This window comes from Vitis riparia, chromosome 11 (genome assembly GCF_004353265.1).
Source record: "Vitis riparia cultivar Riparia Gloire de Montpellier isolate 1030 chromosome 11, EGFV_Vit.rip_1.0, whole genome shotgun sequence".
In the NCBI taxonomy this organism is placed as follows: Eukaryota; Viridiplantae; Streptophyta; class Magnoliopsida; order Vitales; family Vitaceae; genus Vitis; species Vitis riparia.
Window position 1 is genome coordinate 18,398,918 of NC_048441.1, and position 21,552 is coordinate 18,420,469.

Here is a 21,552-nt window from a genome sequence, read left to right on the forward strand (position 1 = left end):
TTTAGAGTTCATTTGCTCTGTGAAAAAAATTAGAAAATAATGATTCTATATAAAGAAAAACAATAAAATCATTATAAACCAATTTTTAGTATTAATTGGTCATTGTTTAAGTTTTAAATTATTTTAAAAAATTAGTAAACTCATTAATGCATCTAATGCATTAAGTATTGCTTAATTTAAAGTTTATTTGCTTAATAAAAAATTTGTAACATATATATAAAGAAGAAATTAACTCAGACATTTAAAATAAATTTTGGTCTATAAATTACTAATATTATTGAATTTCATGACTTTTTAGTCTTAATTAAACTGGTTTTTGAGTTTTAAAGTGTTTTTTAAAATGAAAAATGTTCATTAAAGAAATATCATATTTTATAATTTATGGCATCAATATTAAGATTGGAATGATATTATGTTCAATTTTATTTTTTATTTTTTTATAGATTTAAAAAAAAAAATTCCTCATGTTTTTAAAAACCAATCCTATGTTCAAACCCTGTGACTGATCATAATTGCAGGTGGGGCGTTTACTCATTATTGAAACTGTAAAAAATCCGAATGAAAAATAATAATTTGAGGATCTCGTTTTGACTGTCAATTCACCCAGCTCTAGGTAACAGGAAATTTCGCTCCCTTTCCCCTTTTCTGCCATGGTAGATTCGAGTAGCTTGTCTTTGGCCATAAAATCACATCAAAGAGTTTCATTTCCTCATAGTATAAGGTCTAGTAATGTTCCAAGAATTTTCTTGCAGTACAAAATCACAGGGGAGGCTCCAAAAACTCCCAATTCTCAATGCTGAATACAAAATAAAGATACCCAAAATTGAAATTTGATCAAAAAGAGGGCCATAAATGAATGCCTGCTAAGGAGAACGAGTGCGATAACAGATGCTAGTATCCAGAACTCTCAATCTTTGGCCGCCAGACGGACATACTTGTTATCAACTGTGAATCTGGAGCTTGAATTAATCTGCAGCGTGAAATATATGAATTCATCATATACATTTTCATCATTCATTGCAATAAGACAAGAACACACCCAAGTCGACATGGTGACTCACCTTGTGCTCAAGCTTCTCACTTAGTTGGGTTTCATCATCTGTAATGCCAGATTCCTCAAGTGCCTTTATAACAAGTTTTCGCAATTTCCTCATCTTAAGAACCCCATCTGGATTCTGTACACATGCATAAAAGTTACCAAGAAATAGATAACTTCAAATAGAGAATAACGAATATGATAGAAAGTCATATGTTAAACACATCATTTACGGGGATGAAAAACGGGCCTCATTTTCAGGCCATCAATATTTTTGGTTTGATCTAACATATGTAGGAATAGACAAGCAAACTTTTGTTACAGAAAAAAAAAAAAAAAAAAGCACAATTTTAAACAAATTAAAATGGAGGCAAGAAGTGATATCATTTGGCAGCATTGGAACAACTTACGGATTTCAAGGCTGAAGTGATCAACTTCTTCCACTTTATTTTCTTTTTGGTATCTTCTTTCATAGAGCTTGGTCCTTTGGATACATCGTGCTTCGCTTTCTTCACCTGTAGTACTGTTTCCTCTGCTTCTGCCCTTTCAACCTGAATCACTTCACCATTGCCTAATTCACCTGAAGCATCACCTCCAACCTTTTTCCTATCACCATTGTTATCAGATGCATCAAGTTTTCTTTTCTTCTTTGATGCCAAATTTTCATTTTCAGTCTCTAAGCTGTCATGCACAGTGGCCATTTGAGGTGGATCTTGCATCTTTGCCTCCTCGACGTTTTTATCGCCAATTGATTCATCCTTTGAAATGTTTTCTGTTGAAACATTCCCATTTTGAGTGGATTCTTCTTTCTGCTTAGGTTCATTAGCAGCATGAAAGGCTCGCGCTTTTGCTCGGTGCTTCTTCCCATCAGCATGGAGTAGTAGTGCTTGCTTACTAGTAGCCTTTGTATTGCAAAGACTGCAAACGAACATAAATATTGACAAAAACAAATGAGATCCATTCATGGAATTAGGGGAAAAACAAAAACACTTAAAAGCAATATCTTGACAAGAACTTGTTTCTTCTCCTCTTAGTCAGCAATGAGAATCTCGATTCCAAGTAGGATGATGGACTCATGGCCTACTGATCATTGACGGACCTATAATAGCATTACTTTAAGAATCATTACAACATATGCCTCATATGCTGTTGCATAACAGCTGTATCTAGAGTTGATTGCAAACTTATTAGACACTGATCCAGTGCACAGTGGAATTCTAGGAGGGCAATAGAATAAAGTCTCAAAAGCCCAATAGAGAAACACATTATGCATGACAGATGAGTCTTTAATAAAGACCTAAAGGAGAAAACTTCAGCCCTTAGGTTACAATTAGACTTACATGCTTGTAGCTACTAGTGATAAATCACTGTATAAACTTATTATACACTCAAATTCATTTGATAAACAAATACTTAGGAGCCCGGGGAACTATTTTCCTTAAAAGAAGTCCCATAGTCAATACTTTATTCTGTGCTACGCTCAAACAACTCAACCCCACCTGACCAAAGATTTTCCTTTTTATTCCAATACAGCCTAATCCCAAGGCCCAATTATCAACCTTTCAGCAGGGACCGACATAAAATTATTTTATCATTGCAATGAAAGAGAACTAGTGTTCCAATGGCAATTTCACATGGTATATTTCTTTTGTTGGTAAAGAGGAGAATCCACACCAAAAATTGGGCAAAAGGAAAGTCTAAATAATTTGAGCATACCTACAAAACCATGGAGGACGTTCAGATAACCCAACAGTTATATCAACTTCAGGCCTTTGCTTTGAATCACTTTTGGCCTTTGCTGGGGTACCATTCAAAGCTTTCCCTTGTCCCTTGGGGCCATATTTTTCCTGAAAATACAATCATTCAAATTTCTTCATCCAATTCATCATATCAAACTTTCAACAATCAAATAATCAAGCTGAGTTGCAATGAAAGTAAGCAGCAGAAGATAAAGATCGAATCCAAACGAAATTAAAACTTCAAATCTAATATTTTTCCTTATTTGAGGCCTGAAAAACAAGTTTCCTCCCCTTAATCAACAAATGACATTTCAGACCGAACCCCGGTTTCTTTGCTTCCCCTCAATTTTCCCATCAACCAAACAGAGTAAAACGGATTGAATTTAAGCTCAATCAAATAAATCATAAACAATAAATGAGAAACGAACCGCTTCAGTAATACACTGCGTGTGGCCCTGAACACTTTGCTGCCCAAATGTTTCTCCACAATCAATGCAGGACAACTACTCAAATCACAGACATTCCAAAACAATTACTACTAATAAAATCAAAACAATGTTTACGGATTTCACGTTAGGGTTTGGGAGAAATAAAAAAGACCTTGTTTGCGGAACAGATCCTGAAGTGGTTGGGCAATTTTGGCTTTTTCAGGTTCTCTCCGCAGTCCTCACACTGAAACCACACCATCTCTCTTCTCTCTCTCCTCCTTTCTTCTGTGTAGAGAGATGACCAAACCCTGCAACTTTATTGGGTTTAAGGAACACTCTAGGGTTTTGTTTTCGGATCCATCATCCATACGGTCTACAAAACCCTGGGCTTCAATAATGGGCCTAGCTTCTTCCCAGCCCAAGTTCTGCCAAATTGGAATGTCAGACAGCTTCAAAGGAGTTTGAGCTTCAACAATGAGCCTAACTTCTTCCCAGCCCAAGTGCTGCCAAATTGAAATCTGACAAAGCTTCAAAGGATAACTTTTAGTATTATAAAATTTTTATTTGAATATAAAATAACTTGAAAATGAAAATTAATGTTTTCATATCGATCGAAATATTAATATTTTCATACTACAAAAATATAAATGAAAATTTCTACGTGGACAGGTAAAAAATTAATGAAAAATATAAAAAATTTATTCAAAATTTAAAAAAAAATGAATAAAAATCAACGGTATATATAAAATTATTTTTAAAATAAAATATTATAAATTATATATTAAATACGAAAGTCATCTCATATCGATTAGGAGATAAAATAACTTTTTCTTGTGTTATAAAAGGAAATTTTCATCCCATATGCTATTCTTCCGGAAAGGGTTTTCATTATTTCATAAACTTTTACATCATCTCTTTTCAAAAGTCATGGTTATTATATTTCAAATTGTTTGAAATTTTCCACATTCAAAATTATACTATAAAAAAAATAATAGAAGGTTTGTAATTGAGGGATAAAATATTGTTCTTTGACAAGTTTAGGGTAAAATGTTGAATTTTGAATGTATCATGACAATGCATAAACACGAGCTAGGACTTTCAAAGAATTATAAATTCAATATAAAAGACAAGTGTAAATGAAATTATTATTAGAAATATTTACGAGATACTTTTAAGAATTAATTGATTGAAAGAGACTAAATAATATTTATATTTGTAAATTTAATCATATTCATATTTTTATTAGAAGAATAAATATTTTTTACATTAATGTCCTTTATTATTTCAAGTATTTGCATATGGGTATTACAAGACAGGGTCATGTTTAGAAGAAAAAAGTTATGGTATTTTTATCAAAATAAGACCAAAACAATAATAATAAAAGGTTGAATTTTCAAAATCGGTTTTCAATGATACTCTAATCAAATAAACTTAACGAGCAAATAACGTAATATCATACATAATGGAGCTTATATTTCCAAGTTCCAACCTAAGCATATCCTATAAAAGTTCCCCATTTGAGTGTTTCGTCAAAACACCTTTATTTTATCACGTAATTAGAGTCTTGGTTGATGGTGTTCTCCTCTGAACTCCCATGGAAGAAACCAAACAAAACAGCTTGCAATGGCCCTCATATGGCTGCAATCTCTCGGCCTGTCTCTTTTCTCCTCAAGGAAGAAGACCCTACTTGAAGTTGAAGGCGAGGAAAGAAGAAAATCAAAACAAATTGAACGCATTCGCAACACGCGTATGAACCTTGTGACAGCCGTAAGCAACATTCCCTTACAAATATATATATATATAGAGATAGTGTGTGGGACAAGTAGAAGTTATATAACATAGCTTAAAATATTTGCCTCTAAGTCTAAGTACCTTAAGAGAATTCAACACCTAGGTATTTGGGCTGTCGGCTAGGGAGGGAGACACACGTGATTGGAGAGACTTGGAACGAGATATTTTTTTATTTTCTACATACGTGACATGGTTATATGGGGAAATGGTAAGGTTGTGCGACTACCCAAATTTAATTTTGAGTGGATGATGATGTGTGTAGTTAAATTTTAAGGATTAAAGTGAAAAAAAATGACACTTCAAATAAATTTTTCCAAACATTAAATATAAATAAAAGATGTATATCTTGATATTTTTAATAAAAATATTTTGAAAATTTATATTTGTATCCATATTCACAATTTTTAATGAATTTATTAAAGATAAAAATACCGTTTTCTAAAATCCCTAAATTATCCTTAATCACATAAACACATTAAGTTCTTTTTATTTTCTTCTTACTCTCTATGTAACCTTACCAAGATTTAGTAAGAAAGTTGTATCCATCACTAATGTATAAATAACTAATCATCTTTAATGATGGTATAAGTGGGAGGGTATGGTTTTTCTATATATATTTTTTGTATTTCTTACTATATTTTTTGAGTTATAAAAAGGAAATGTAGTGTTTGGAATTGAAATGTTGAATCTTTTACAATAGTTCGTACTTTAAAAAATTTTAAGAATATTTGGAATTGTATTTTTAGACAACTATTTATTGTTTGAATTTTTAGGATCAGACTTTGGTACAATGTACAATTTTTCAAGTCCTAATACCATAAGATGAGTTTTTTTTTTTTTTTTCATTTTTATTGTGTTTTTTTCACAATTTCTTACTTTTAAATCACTTGTGAATTATTCCTAATTATTTTTCAACTATTTTTACTACAAGATTTTTGTCAAATGAATTCCAAAGATTTTTAAAATCTTTCTAAAAAATGTAAGGTGGATGCATTTACAACTTCCAAATTTTTAAATGGATATCTAAATATTGTGAATGTAGAAACAACTTTAATGATGCGAATATAAAATTTCAAATGTTTTTTTTTTTTTTTTTATGGAGCTCAATATCTTTCTTTTTTTACTAAAACCCATTTGAAACATAGGATTTCAAATTATGTATAATAATATTATTTTTAAAAAATTACTTTTATTTGAATTAAGAATGTGTTTGATAGTGATTTTAAAAAATATTTTTTGTTTTTTTAATATTTTAAAAATTAAAATTTTTAAGTATTAAAAATATCATTTTATAAAATCAGTATCAAACGCACTTTTAAATTCAAATATTTCTAAGTTTTTCATTAAAACACTTCTAACACAAATGTAACCAGCAAACGTAATTTTATCAAAATCACAACAAGCAAAACCCATCCTTAACTTGTAAAATAATTTTTATTTTTTTTAATGTTTACATAATTTGGGTGGAGGAATGTGAAAAATGGGGGGAAAGTGGAGAATTGAATCAAGCCTCGTGTGCCTTTTAGTATAGTAAAAAGAATGATTAGTGAATAGTGAAAAGAGTGTTTTTTAATTTATTATAGTGTGTGGGACATAATAACATGTTTTTGGTGTAAAGGTTAAGGGTTTCAATCATTACTCCCACGCTCCTAATTAATTTTAAATAATTAAATAAATAAATAATGGTCTGAAATTTCTGTTGTAGCCTTTAGGGGTAGTGTGTCCTTCTTTCATCTTTGTTGCGTGGACTACATCTGGCCCACCCCCCGGCCTTCCTCATGGATCCCTCCAAGGGACCAAACCCTAAAAGAGATTTGTAATTCAAAGAACCAAAACACATTTTTCAAAATATCTTTTTTTTGGGCCCATTTAAGGGGTAAATGGGTAATAATCTTTATCCAAAAAATAAAATAAAATAATTTTTCTGATTGATGCTATCACCAAACATGTTAAAGAGGTTTCAAGTCCAACATCCATAAAAAGAATATTTGTTTTTGAAAAAAAACAAGACCATATTATTTATGGATGTCATTAAAGAGAAAAAATACATTGGTTGATTGAATGATTGTTTTAAGGAGAATGATAAATTATAAACATCATTTTATTAGGATCTTTCATAAAATAATTCATACAATAAATATATAAATAAATTAGATACCTTTAAATTTATCATATATATATATACAAATTTTGAATTGAATGAACTATTTAATAATTAGATATAATATAAAAATGATATTACTTAAAAAAAAATGTTGGCATAATATAAAAATTATATTTGTAAAAACGTACAGATATTATTTATTCTGATTTTAATCCTATACGTTAAACAAATTCCTTGGGGTTGAAGATTTTATAATTAATCACACTCCATCATAAAGATATTATTTGATTTAAATTGAGGGGCTTTCTCGGTTTTATAACATATTTATAGAATTAAAAGAGTTTATAGTATCAATAATTTTTTTTATATCTAATGTGACATATCACAACATTACTTCAAAAATATATATAGAATAAATGAAGAAAAAAATCACATAGATTAAAAAATTGGAATAAAAAAAAAGGGAGAAAAAGTCCATTAAATGGGAATGGCTTCCATTTTTCTTGCATTACTTTGGGGGCAATTAATTTTCTTGATCCACAAAAGAAAGGCCTTGGAAAGATGGAAGAACCCTTGTGCTTTCCATCAATTTTTTTGCATTTATGGCAAAGCTATGATGAACACCTAACCAACTTGCACAACATTATCTGTGGGTCTCACTCTTTAAGCCCAACATCATCTTCCACAAACTATATTCATTTTTTATTTAGTCATTCTCAACTTAAAATAAGAATTTATTTGAATATAAAAATTAGAGTAATTTATTTTGATGAGCATTTGGAATTAAGAAGACGTGAAAACTTGTTGATTTTATAAGTTTTATTAAATAAAAAAAGTGACATTATATATTATTAAACAAATTTGATAAAACAATTAAAGAGAACACTTTCAAAAAACATGCTTCTTTCTTGCAAAAAAATTATTGTATTATCAGCTATCAGGCCATGTCATTTTCAGTTCAGCATATGGAATAATGGATTCACATTCTTGAACTAATTTTGAGAGCACTGTTTTATCAAAATTTAATTTGAATGTTTTTAAAAAACATCAATCTGTTTATATAAATCATTTTGCTTTTTAAAGCTTTCAGAAATGTGCCATCATTTTGCTTCATTTGACACCGTAGTATCCATGTCTTCGTCCTCAGCTTAACTTCACGCACTCTCTCTCTAACGCCAGACCCAAACAGGCTAAACCCATGGAAGGAGATGGAGACTCGCCATCCTTCTGGCCATCACCGCCACCGTCCACCTCCATATACCATCGTCGGCGGTCTTCTCCTCTCCTCAACCCCGCCGTCTTGATCATTCTCCTGCCCATTTTGGCCATGATTGTTGTTTTCTTTGCGGTGCCTTCGTTTCTCAACTTCACTTCTCAGTTTCTGAGACCCAACTCCGTGAGGAAGAGCTGGGACTCGCTCAATGTTCTCCTTGTGTTGTTTGCGATTCTGTGTGGTGTTTTCGCGAGGAAAAATGATGAGAAAAATGACGAAGTTCCGGAGAATCATGGTTCCAGTGGTTCGGTCGTTATGGGGAAGAGTCATGAATCGATTTCGCATAATTTGTTTGAATTTTCGGATCGGAAGATCTATGATCCACCGATTCAGTCCGGTTCAGTCCGGTTGAGGAGGAGCAGTAGCTCGTATCCAGATCTGAGGCAGGAGTCGTTGTGGGGCGCCGGCGATGATCGGCGGCGGTTCTTTGATGATTTTGAAGTGAATAACTATCGATCTCCGGCGTCGTCGGATTATGTTCGTCGTCACCGGAGGAGCGAACTCGAGCGGGATGATTCTGAGGTGAAGGTCATACCGGTTGATACTTTCGCGGTTCGTTCTTCTCCCTCGCCTTCACCGGCGCCTCCTCGCACGCCCCCTCCACCACCACCTCCTCCGCCAATTGTTCAGCGGAAACCTAGACGAAGTTATGAAACTGTTGCGCGCAAAGAGAAGTTGAGTAACAGTGACGCTGATCAATTCAAGAAGAGCCGATCTCCGCCTGCTCCACCTCCCCCCCCTCCCCCTCCCCTCCGCCTCCTCCGCCGCGAGTGCCAGGAGGTCATCTTCCTGAGCAGAAGAGTAGAAAGAGTGGAAGAAGAATGGGTGGTGCGACGAAGGATATAGCGACGGTTCTTGTTTCACTGTACAATCAAACGAGGAAGAAGAAGAAGCAGAGAACAAAGAATATACACGAAAGCGCAGTACAATCTCCTCCTTCAGCGACAACACCAATTCCACCGCCTCCTCCACCACCTCCTCCGCCTCCGTCTATGCTCCACAATCTATTCAGAAAAGGAAGCAAAAACAAGAGAATCCATTCCGTCTCAGCAGCACCACCACCTCCTCCGCCTCCGCCTCCTCCACGACCACCTCCACCACGATCATCGAAGCGGAAAACTCACATTCCACCGGCGCCACCAACTCCACCGCCTCCTCCACCTCCCTACACCTCCCGCCGGAGAGCCGCCGGCAAGCCGCCACTGCCCGCTAGAAAGAGTTCTTTCTACGACAGGGACGACAATGTGAACAGAGGCGGCCAGTCGCCTCTCATTCCGATGCCGCCCCCGCCCCCGCCACCACCTTTCCGGATGCCGGAGCTGAAGTACGTCGTCCGGGGAGATTTTGTTAGAATAAGGAGCACTCATAGCTCTCGGTGCAGCTCTCCGGAGCTGGATGACGTTGATCTCTCATCAAACAAGAGCGCAATGGACGGTGGAGATGCGATCGGGGCCACGTTCTGCCCAAGCCCAGACGTAAACGTCAAGGCGGATACATTCATCGCACGACTCCGAGGCGAGTGGAGACTCGAGAAAATCAATTCATTGAGGGAGAGAAAAAACGTGGGCCTTACCCCTGACCCAAGCCCAAACCCAACCCACACCTCATAATTGGCCCACAATTTTTAAAAAAATTTTTTGGGTTGATTTGATTTCTGCTCACGTACACAAACACCAAAAAAAAAAAAAAAAAAAAAAGGAAAGAAAAATTAATTTCTCTACATAATAGAGTATATAAATAGTATATATAAATATAATAGATATTTATCGGTGAATATGATTTAGTGGGGAGTGGCTCTGACTGTGGTTTTTGTTCCCCTCTTGGAGACCACCTCGGTAGATGATGGGTGCATTGAATTTTTTTCAGATTTGAATGGCTTGGTGGTATTGTAAGATACTGATGTTTGGAGTGTGGCAAATATATTTGATGTACTGGGGATGGACTCTGATTGTGGTTTTTGTTCCCCTCTTGGAGAACCCCCGAACAACCTGATTTCAGATTTCAATGGTTTGATGGTATTATAAAATCTTTAGTCCCTGGAGTGCCTTTAAATGTTTTTACTCCCTTCTAGCTCATGTTGTATTGGACTGGGTTCGAACAATATTCACGTACCTGATGTAAATCCTAGGGAGAAATGGGTCAAAATGGAGGTACCAATGGTTGGTAGAGGAAGAAGCATCTCATCCAGTATATGCTTTTGATGGAAGACTTGTGCACTTTGCCATTGTCATCAATGTAGGCCAGACTGTTGGAGTAGGAGATGATAAAGAGAAGTTTCTTGGTTTGCCCCAACCCCCAAAATTATTGAAAATTATTAGGAAGAATTATGTTTTAGGGGTAGATGGACCCTCAAATTAACAAAAGGTCTGTGTAACTCTTCAAATTGAGCCCAAGACTCAATGAAAGTATAGAAATTGAGTTGAAGGATATTATCCTTCAGTATTTCAAAAAATGTCCTTTGTTGATTTTGAAAAAAAAATTAATATTTTTGAAAATACTTTTATTTAATTAGATGTTTTTTTAAAATATTTTTATTTAATTTAATATTTTTTAAAATACTTTTATGTAATTTAATATTTTTTAAAAATAGTTTATTTAATTATATTAATATTTTTTTAAAATAAATTATTTATTTAAATTAAAAAATTAATTTTAATATTAAATTTTGAAAACCACTTTTATTTAATTTAGTTTTTTGAAAAAAAATTATTGAAAAAAATTATTGAAAAAAAATTATTTAACTTAATTTTATAAAATATTTTATATGTGTTCTTAAATGGTATATTGTCTGTTACTATTCATATCCTTCAATTCAATTTGAAGAGTTATACGGACTTTTTGTTAATTTGAGGGCTCATCTACCCCTAAAACATAATTCTCCCAAATTATTTTGACCAGGTGTCTTTTATAAATTATTTTAAAAATAAAAAATATTTAATTTTTTTTATATTATACATAAGTATAATATTTTTATGAAGAAAGAATTGAGAAAAATCATTTTTCATATTGATTCCTTAAACAAAATTATATTTTTAAAAATAATTCGGAATTTGTTTTAAAAATTATTATAAAAAATCTTGGTTTTGAAAATGTTTTTTAACAAACCTTAATGTTCACCTACATGATATTAATCCACATCAAATGCATTTTAGTTGAAATAAGAGGATATATTATAGTTTATGAAGTAGTTTTTGATGTTATTGAAAGTTCATTCATGTGATAGTAGTTTAGAAAATATTTTTACTCTAAAATATTTTTTAAAATATATTTTTTTAATTTATAAATCATATCTAAAATTTTGAACACTTGTAAAAAAAATATTTCCATTAAAAATATTATGAAACATTTCATCATATTACAATATTACAATAGAAAGAAAATTACATTTTTTTAAAAAAATTTAGATTATGTAGATGGGGAATATAATTGGGCCCATATTTTGAGGCATCTTGACAACATGAGTTAAGATATTTAATCAGCTCTAGATATGTCTACAAATGTTTTGTTTTTAAAACGTGGAGTGGATTGGGATATCATACCACTTGCATCTCAAATGATATGATTTTGATTTTAATTTATTATTTTCATTTGGATCATTTTTTAAGTGAATTTTTTTTTTTTAAATTATAAAAGTTTAATAAAAATAATTTGTTTATGGATTAATTACATTTACCTCTTATAAGATTTTGATTAAATATAGATATTGTAGATTTGAAATTTTATTATAAATCTTTTTTATTTTGAATGCAATAGTGTTTACTTTAATGTATTTATTGAATAATCAATTAAAATTAGAAAGGGTTAGAAGGAATCGATATATGAATTTATCAAATGGACTTATTCGATCCCGCTTGGATTTGGGATGGAAATAAGAAGGTATTTAACCTATATTGCTATTTACAAAAACTTTTTTACAAGAGAATTAACATGTCAAAAATGGAAAATAAAAAGCAAAAATTAGTAAATTGTAAAAAGGCATCTATTCAAAAAAAAAAAAAAAAGTAAAAAAAAGAAAAAAATTTAGTTAAAAGAATTATTGAAAATGTAATCGTTCGACTTTTTTATGGGTGTTAATTATAAATAATATTTTATTTTAAAATGTATATATAAATATTTGAAACAATAAAAGATATTTATATTAGAAATTAGGGTATTCTTAAAAAAATAATTATTGGATTAAAAATATCATTAAAAATCCAATTTTAAAAATTTAAAAATTTATTATTTTTTATCTTATTTTAATAAAAATATTCTCTTCTTTTACCATAAAAATAACTATTTTCTTCTAATATGCATTTAAATATTTGAAATGATAAATAACTTTTTCGTAAAAAAATGGGTTAACCATGAAAGAGTTAGATTAGAAAAATACAACTGTTTCCAAAAATCAAAATCCCAGTCACCAATGCATAAACAAAACGATTCCAAAACCTCCAAAGAAGAAAGAACAATTTTCTAGGGTTTTGTTCAGAATTCCAAAACCCACCAAGCCATGAAACTCGCCGGCCTGAAATCCATCGAAAACGCTCATGACGAATCGGTGTGGGCCGCCGCATGGGTTCCGGCCACCGAATCCCGACCGGCGCTCCTCCTCACTGGCTCTCTCGACGAGACCGTGAAGCTCTGGATGCCTGACGAGCTCGTCCTGCAGCAAAACAACACTGGCCACTGCCTCGGCGTTGTCGCCGTTGCTGCTCACCCATCTGGCATCATCGCCGCCTCCGCTTCATTGGACAGCTTCGTTCGCGTTTTTGATGTCGATACCAATGCTACAATTGCTACTCTGGAAGCTCCTCCCTCGGAAGTGTGGCAAATGCAGTTTGATCCTAAGGTGAGGCTGCTCTGAACATTGCTGCAGTTTTCTTGTTATATGTGGTTTGTGAGTTGAAGTTGTTTTTGTCTGTGAATTTTTGTGGAATTGAGTTGTTGCTGTTGTTGATATTTTTGTTTAATGATCTGTTTAATTGCTGAGAAAAATAGTTGAAGTTGTTGTTGGTGTTTTTTTTTTTTTAATTATCTTTCACTGATACATTTATCATTAAGCCAAGGATTTGAAAAAGGGAGAATTTTTATACTTATTTGTTTTCACTCCTTTTATTTTTCTCTTTTGTTTAATGTTTTTGTGATTTGCAATTGTCTTCTGTTTGATTCCACGGAGGATTGGATACTGTCACTGTTGATTTTGTTGCTTTACCATGTTTTGGTTGCTGAGAAAAACAGAATAAAAACATAAAATTTTGATTTTGAAATCTCGGGTAATTTTCTTTCTTTCTTTCTTTCTTTTTCTTTGTGTTACAACTTACAACTGTTCAAATGACCTCCCTTAGAGGAGGAGGAAGCTTCTAAAACCTCCTGAAACAATCTACACTTGTTAGTGAAGGGGTGTGAGAGATTTCAAAGAAGCTGTGTGAGAGATTTCAAAGAAGCCTAGAGATATCCGCACATCTCTACACAAAGGTGGAAGACAAGGAAAGTGTGTGGGCAATTCTATAGTGTTCCAGAGTCATCTTTTACATAGCCTGTACATAAGACTTGTTTAGGATATTTAAGAGAATTCTAGAGTATTAGGGAAACAGTGTAGGTTCTAGATATAAATAGGGGATAGCCTCATTTGGCCAAGGCACCAAGTGGTTGAGAGCTTCCTAGCATTTTAAAGAGTTCTAGTGCAATACAAAACTTCCTTTCTTTCAAACTGTTGCCTTCGTTGCGCATCCTAGCTTCCAACTTATATTGCTTAGCATAGCAAGCTATTTTTAGGAAATGTTGAATTGGTATTTTCTTTTAAAGTTCCACAAAGAGCTTATCTCTAGTCCCTCATTTTTGTGCTTCCTACTTACCCATGTTAACTCTCCTTAAAATTACCCAAGGATTATCTTTGCTAAAACTTTTTCGCTCATAATGATGGTAAGCCAAATAACCCTGTCTAACTCCAACATCTAGAATAAAAACAAACCTCCCAGTTTCATATGCCTGTTCTCTAGTTTTTATGTTCAAAACATTTCTCCAGAGTCCAAATAAAGAATAGTTCAATATTGGTATTCCTTCTTTTTTGCTCCATAAAATTGAGTTTTCCCCTTGCCTGCAAGATCACATTTGAAAAAAAAATAAAAATTATTTGTCTATGCTCTTAGAATCTAGTTTCACTTCACCCATTGTTATCACAAACTTGGTCTAGTATAGTCCAGTTTTCATAAAAATATAAACTACTGTAGTTCAAGGTGACAGATAGAAGCAAATGAAAGCGAAGTTTTTATAATTATCTTCAATTAAGACACTGAACAATCAACAGGTGATGGGTTCTGAAGTTGTCCTATTCCAGACAAGGCCACATTGATTACTATCTTTTTTTCCTAGCCAACTAAGATTAAGGAATTTACCAGTACAGATAAAGACAAGTATGTCATAAATCTTCTTCATTCTACTATTTTATGTGGTGAGAAGAGGATGTAGGACTAAGCAAGAAAAAACTGAAAGGTGAAAGGAAGTTGTTAGCTGTGAACACACAGGCTTTTTAGATTGAATCTGGAAAGGTGAAAGGAAGAGTGGAAGTAAGAACTGTGGAAAGAGGAAGAGGCTATTCTAGGTGAATCAGAATGACAAAAGGGCTGTGGAGTGATTACTAGAATCTTTGGACATTTATTGCAAATTTGAAGAGAAAAAGCGTTTCTTTGGAGAGTTGAAAGAAAAAAGGGGGATTGGTTCAAAATGCAGATGAGAAGCAACTAAGCAGGTAGGTTTTTGCTTTGTAGATGCGAGAAGGGACTTCTGATTTTGGAAGGATTTCAACAAGCAGGGTTGGGTTGTGTGGTTGTGAAGAGGAAAATGTAAATCATATTATTTTACACTGTATTGTTGTAAGGGCTCTCTGGGAGATTGTCTTGGCCCTGTTTGGGGCTAATTGGGTGTTCCCAGAGAAAGTCAAAGAGATGTTAGTTAGTTAGAGGGGCCCTTTTGTGGGGAGAAAGAGGAAAATGATTTGGACTTCCATTCCGTTGTGTATTTTTTGGACGGTATGGAAGGAGAGAAATAGATTAGCTTCCAGGGGGGGCTCTCTAGCTATTCAGAAGTTAAAAAATTCTTTTGTTTTGTAACTTGTGGAGTTGGGCTAGGGTGTATATGGGAGAGGAGTTCTCTTCGCTTTTAGGTTTTTTGGAATGGCTTGCCGTTCCCTAAGGGGTGGTGAGTGTTGTTGTCTTGTTTTTTGCTTAGGCTACTATGTATACTTCCTGTATGCTTTGTGGCTTTTTGCCTCGTAATATATTTGCGCTCACTTATCTAAAAAAAAAAGGGATTAGGCTACTCATTCCTAGTAAAGAACTCTAATTCTCCTAGTAGAGATTGATAAGGAGGTTTGCTGTGATGCAAGCTGGAGTAAGCTTTGTTGTGATGGTCATAGTTCAACAAAAGCAAAACTGACAGACTGTGTGGTTGCACTTGTCAAAGGGGGTGTCCACGGGAAAAGGGTTGCTCTCAGATGCTGTCATGTAGGGCAGTGGGGGACTGGTGGTGAACCTGTCCTGATTGTGTTGTAATTGAAATGTGGGCAATAGCTTATTGGAAAGCGGATGGAGGGGTGAAAATGGATGGTTTGAGTAACTCTCTTTTTCTTTTTGAATTCTGTTCTCCAGAAATTGCTGATTAGGTGGTTGTTTTGGTCTCTGATCTATGTGATGTCAATAGAGCAAAGATATTTGGATTGGAATTCTAGTTTCTCTTTGCCTACTGAAGACTGCAGAGAAGATGTTTATTATCTCCTGCTTGTGCTCTATATATTTAGTTAGAAAAATAAATCTATGGCTACTAAGATGGTAATTAGCTTTTGTTTGAATTATGATTGAACAACAATCATAATGATGCTAATTTTCTGCTTCATTTTCCCCCTCATAATGATGCTAATTCAAATAACCCTGTTTAACAACATTTAGAATAAAAACAACTTCCCAGTCCCCAAATTTTATGCTCAGAGCATTTCTCAAAATAAGGAACTGCTCAATATTGGCAGTCCTGCTTTCTTTTTGCTCCTTATACACCCTATATTAAGTTCTTTCCCTTGCCTACAAGGTCACAGTTGGAAAAACTTTTGTCAGTGTCTATGCTCTCTGAATCTAGTTTCACTTTCCTCCACCATTGTCACAGTGAAATTTGCTCATGTGTATTCCTGTTGCTATAAAAAAGATAAACTACTGTAATTCAAGGAGACAGATAATAGAAAAATAATCTGTTGCTGGATTGATTGCCAGTAAGAAGATTCTGTTTTATGCTTTTCTTTTACATTTTGGGAGCAAGTTTTGTTTGGAACGTTCCAAAAGATAGGTCACAGAACTCTGACAAGAAATGCTTCTGTATTGGGACAAGTCATATAATAAAAGTATAATTTAGTTGATATTCCCCTGCATACTCAGTTTTTTTTTTGCATGCAATGACTTACAGGCAGAATTCAATGTCCCAGATAACTGACCTGCATGGATGTTCTTCAACAATATAGGAAGGTTACATTGCTAAAGCCTGCAGTAAAGTTTTATTAATTTATAGTCGAGATATTCTTTGCTTGTAAATCTGTCTTTCTGGCAAAAGAGTGGGTATCTCAAATTCTCTTTTATTTACTTATATGGATGGTTGCCTTTGCATTTGAACTTATAGCATTTGTGCTTGTGTGCACTTATACTATTTCAAAGTTGCATTATAAGAAATCATTCCTGGTCTGCTAGCTTAGTTGCATCAAATTTCTTTTAAGTTGTGGCTTCAAGCTCAACACTCACATAAAAATTTTTAACCCAAAAGCACATCAATGCCTGTGTCTGCCAAGCCAACTGGCAACTGCTGGTTTTAGATGTGTACTGTGAGACCTTTTTGAACAGCCTGTTGGAAGGCTGATTTATATAGTAACTCGTCTTTTTCCATTATTTAATCTCATATTATGTGAGTTCCCAATCATGAGCTCTTTAGTTCTATTTTATTTCATTTTTCATCTTATGAAGAAGCTCTTTCTGTAATACAAATTCACCCAGTGTTATAGGATAGTTGAATGAATTCACCAAGTGATGTAGGACAGTTGAAGCAATTTGATGTACAAGAGCAGAAGTCCTTTTTTTTCTTTTTTCCCATATTCAGAATTTTCAGACAACTCGCAGTTCTTTCTCTTCCTACTTTATTATATTTTGTCATCTAATTACTTTTTCTCTTCTTGTCAATTCCCTTCTTACCCATATTTTTTTCTTCCTTGAAAAGGAATAAAAAAATTGGTTCTGCTGTTCTACATCAATGAAGCATGTACTTGTGAAACCATATGGCTAAATTTTCTAGTTTTGCCCTGTGTATGACTTGTATGGTTGTGTTTGAAATAAGCAAGCTATTACAAAGACAACAAGCCCCTACAGCTCAGTGGTAGAGTGTCAGTCTTGTAAACCGAAGTTCTGTATTTGGATCCTGCATGGGACCAATTTTGTGCTGCCAAACTTCCAAGAATAAGTTCAATCTTTTTTGTTATTTATCCCAAACTAAACGAGCAATCAAATTTTCTCCAGGGTTCTATTCTAGCAGTTGCAGGTGGGAGTAGTGCATCGATCAAACTCTGGGACACTGCCACATGGAACTGATTGACACCCTGGCCATACCTCGTCCAGAAAGCTCTAAGCCAACCGATAGAGGTGGCAACAAGAAATTTGTCCTTTCAGTTGCATGGAGTCCTGATGGGAGACGACTGGCTTGTGGCTCAATGGACGGCACCATTTCTATATTTGATGTAAACCGTGCCAAATTCCTTCATCACCTGGAAGGTCACTACATGCCCGTGCGATCTCTCGTGTATTCCCCTGTTGATCCTAGGGTACTCTTTTCGGCCTCAGATGATGGCCATGTGCACATGTATGATGCTGAGGGAAAGAGCCTGATTGGAGCCATGTCAGGTCATGCAAGCTGGGTGTTGAGTGTGGATGTGAGTCCAGATGGGGCAGCAATTGCCACAGGTTCAAGTGACAAGACTGTAAGACTCTGGGACCTTAACATGAGGGCCGCTGTGCAGACAATGAGCAACCATGCTGACCAGGTGTGGGGCGTGGCATTTCCGTCCACCAGGGGGAGCTGGTGTTCGGGCTGGTCGACTTGCAAGTGTATCAGATGACAAGAGTATATCACTGTACGATTACTCCTAAAGATGGTGGACTGTTGGGTCAGAGAACATTGATGACTGGTCTTCATTTCAGGTTTTTCCCCCTCTTTCTTTTCAAAGCTTCCAGAATTTATCGGGAAAAGCTAGTGTGGGATGCCTTAACCTATTTTATCTCAAGAAAATGCTTGGTTCTTGTATCTAAATCTTTGTTATACTCATCCTCGTGGCAGGATTTTTTAATCAAATACTTGACCGGTCCTTCAACATAGGTTGTCCTGATTCATCTTGATTAGCCTCTCTAAATTATTGATTACATAAACAGCTATCGTTGTGGCATATGGTTAGTAACCAGTTGAGTTCTTCGGGCTTTTGCATTTCTTTTTTCCTTGTCTTGTTTGGTGTCTGAGAAAATCTTGTTACTTATGCTGTTAAGTTAAACCCAATAAAAACACATATGGGGAACGTCCTGAAGGATTAATCCTCATTCTAGATGGCATATCCTCGCACCAACCCCTATTAACTTGGCCTAAATGTATGATTCAATTCACTTTTCCACGTCCATTATTCAGTTTCTACCTACTTGTTCTAAAATTATACATGACCGACGTATATAATGAGAGAATCATACAGCTTTGCCATAGAGAGCGCGAGAGATAACATAAAAAAATTGATCTCCCTTAGTGAGATCTCACTTGACCAATAAAATTAATCAAAACGAATCGGACCTTTGTCACTAGGGAAAGAGACTTTGGAACGCTTTAAGATTTTTTGTCGATCAACTTGTCCAAAAAATACTCAAAGAATGAGGAGACCCAAGATTTCTTTCCTTTCAACTAGTACAAAAAGTGCATAAAGGATCGAGCTCACTTCAACAGGGAGTGGGAGGATCGAAAAGAAAATTTATTGTCATCACAAAATTTTGAACGCATATTACAGCCAGTTTCTACACAAGTGTTTCTATTCTGCAAAGAGGAAAATACATATCAATTATCAAAACGTGGAACCCATAACACAACATACAAATATAATTCCTAGCCCGGCCATTCTCGCCTAATGCTTCTGAGTTTTACTCGACAAATGCTTCTTCAGAACATCTATTACTGCCCCGAAATCTGCCTTCACTTCCACTGGCGGGTTGGCGAATCTGCAGGCCAAATCCGGGATCTTTTTCGAGTGATAGTCAACCTTGGATTGCGTAAACTTCAGCCCATGTGCCGTGCTTACCACCACCGTCCGGTCGGTGGGTCCTATAACCCCGCTGTTCCTCAGCTTAATCAATGCAGCCAGCGCCACGCCGGTGTGAGGACAAATGAACATGCCAGTGGAATCTGCATTTGCCATGGCATCCATCAACTCTTCCTCAGTTGCTTCCTCGACGATACCATTTGAATTCTTGAGAGCAAACTCAGCTCTATCGATGGAAACCGGGTCTCCAATCTGGATAGCAGAGGCGAAAGTCGAATTGGCCTTCACTGGCTTGAACTCTGCCCACCCTGACTTGTAATACTGATAGAGAGGATTGGCATTGGCAGCTTGAGCACATACAAGCCTTGGAATCCGATCAACAAGCCCCAACTCATGGCACATTTTGAATCCTTTGTAGAAAGCGTATATGTTTCCGAGATTACCTCCTGGAACTATAACCCAATCCGGCACTTCCCAATCGAACTGCTGCAGAATCTCGATTGCTGCTGTTTTCTGCCCCTCCAGCCTCAAACTATTCAAAGAATTGGCTAAATATATGGGTAGTTCAGAAGTCACTTCCCGAATCAGCTTCATGCACCCATCAAAATCAGTGTCTATACTCAACACAAATGCGCCATTGGCAATGGGCTGGACGAGCTGGGCAATTGAAATTCGGTTTGCGGGGAGGAAGACTATTGAGGGGATGCCTGCAGAGGCGCAGTAGGCGGAGAGCGCGGCGGAGGTGTCTCCAGTGGAAGCGCAGCCGACGCCGACGACGGGGCGGTTCATTTTGCGGAGGCGGTTCACTTGGCTGACTAGAACCGTCATGCCCAGGTCCTTGAAGCTGCCCGTGTGGCTAATGCCGCAGTGCTTTACCCACAAATCGTTCATGCCCAGAAACTGTTTACCGAAACGCTCAGCCCAGAAGAGGTTGGAATTGCCTTCGAAGGCACTGACGATATCGTCGCTGTCGATCTCCGGCAACACCCACTCCTTCTTCGACCACACGCCGGAGCCGTACGGCCACGTCGTCTTCCCCACGCGCGAGTCGAACAGCGCCCGCCAGTACTCGCCGTCGAACCTCTTCAGCGCCTGCATGTCGTGCTCCACGTCCAGAAGCCCGCCGGAGCGTGACCGGTACACCACCTCGTCCAGCGAGTACGACTCCGACGAGTCCGGCCCGGCGTTGAACGGCACGTATTTGGCCGAGAACTGCTGCCCCGCTGCCGCCACATCTGCCGACCGAAGCCGCCTCGCTTCTTCGCGGATGTTCTCCACCGCCGGCCGCCGATGCTTCGCCGCGGGCGTGGAAGGATCGAAAGTGGATGAGGAGCATTTAATTATGGGCAAATAGCGACCGTTGCCTCTAGGTCTTATTACCGAGGGCCTGGGTTTCGGCGTGAGAGATGAGTGGAAAAACGGCGAGGACGCCATGTCTGAGATTAGAGGGCGGTGGTGAGTCAAATGGCGGCTTGAAAATTTCGCAATTTCAGAAGAAAGTTACAGAAACATGGGGAATCTTTATAAGCTTATAAAAATTGGTCTCATCGTTTCGAGTTGGACCTGTTGGCTGCTTAAAGGAAAACCGACCAATCTTTCATTAATCATTTTTAATTTCCACGTGAATATATTCTCCACGTGGTTGGGCCACGTGTCTCCGGATAAATTGGGTCAGCTTTGGTTTTAATTTTGTACCACGTGTTAATTTTATATATATAATAAAGGAAAATGATTTTTTTATATTGTTTGATTTCTAAAAAATATTATGGAAAGAAAAATAATTTATTAAAAATCAAAATTAATCAATTTAAAAATACATAAAATTTAAATAATTTTAATTACATTTAATTAATTAATTAATTTATTTATTTTTATTATAAACCAAGCA

At 35.6% G+C, this 21,552-nt stretch overlaps 4 protein-coding genes across 4 annotated transcripts; 2 read left to right on the top strand and 2 right to left on the bottom strand.

Annotated features, from left to right (window-relative positions):
* Nucleotides 1-673: 673 nt before the first annotated feature.
* On the bottom strand, nt 674-3,524 carry LOC117924575 (UBP1-associated proteins 1C). Its single transcript, XM_034843233.1, has 6 exons — nt 3,376-3,524; nt 3,204-3,278; nt 2,753-2,883; nt 1,447-1,954; nt 1,062-1,175; nt 674-970 (listed from the first exon to the last, which is right to left on the bottom strand). Exons 1-6 carry the CDS (start codon nt 3,460-3,462, stop codon nt 908-910), a joined length of 978 nt encoding a protein of 325 aa, XP_034699124.1. The 5' UTR covers nt 3,463-3,524; the 3' UTR covers nt 674-907.
* A 4,646-nt stretch (nt 3,525-8,170) lies between these two features.
* LOC117924664 (serine/arginine repetitive matrix protein 1) lies at nt 8,171-10,441 on the top strand. The gene is given in 2 exon segments (XM_034843363.1): nt 8,171-9,190; nt 9,193-10,441. Coding segments are annotated over 2 exon segments (1,683 nt in total). The 5' UTR covers nt 8,171-8,296; the 3' UTR covers nt 9,982-10,441.
* A 2,319-nt stretch (nt 10,442-12,760) lies between these two features.
* LOC117925060 (WD repeat-containing protein VIP3) lies at nt 12,761-18,856 on the top strand. The gene is given in 4 exon segments (XM_034843879.1): nt 12,761-13,202; nt 17,896-17,959; nt 17,962-18,431; nt 18,433-18,856. Coding segments are annotated over 4 exon segments (963 nt in total). The 5' UTR covers nt 12,761-12,863; the 3' UTR covers nt 18,523-18,856.
* Nucleotides 18,857-19,360: 504 nt separating this feature from the next.
* LOC117925059 (threonine synthase, chloroplastic) lies at nt 19,361-21,209 on the bottom strand. Its single transcript, XM_034843878.1, has one exon. The coding sequence runs from the start codon at nt 21,096-21,098 to the stop codon at nt 19,530-19,532; it is 1,569 nt and encodes a 522-aa protein (XP_034699769.1). The 5' UTR covers nt 21,099-21,209; the 3' UTR covers nt 19,361-19,529.
* Nucleotides 21,210-21,552: the final 343 nt, after the last annotated feature.

Excerpts from the sequence above, each read along its gene's own strand:
- LOC117924575 (XM_034843233.1), bottom strand. The coding sequence starts at position 3,462 with ATGGTGTGGTTTCAGTGTGAGGACTGCGGAGAGAACCTGAAAAAGCCA. Across the intron at positions 3,279-3,375 it reads GGATCTGTTCCGCAAACAAG|TTGTCCTGCATTGATTGTGG; the intron begins GTCTTTTTTATT and ends TGATTTGAGTAG. Across the intron at positions 1,176-1,446 it reads TCACTTCAGCCTTGAAATCC|AATCCAGATGGGGTTCTTAA; the intron begins GTAAGTTGTTCC and ends GCATGTGTACAG.
- LOC117925059 (XM_034843878.1), bottom strand. The coding sequence starts at position 21,098 with ATGGCGTCCTCGCCGTTTTTCCACTCATCTCTCACGCCGAAACCCAGG.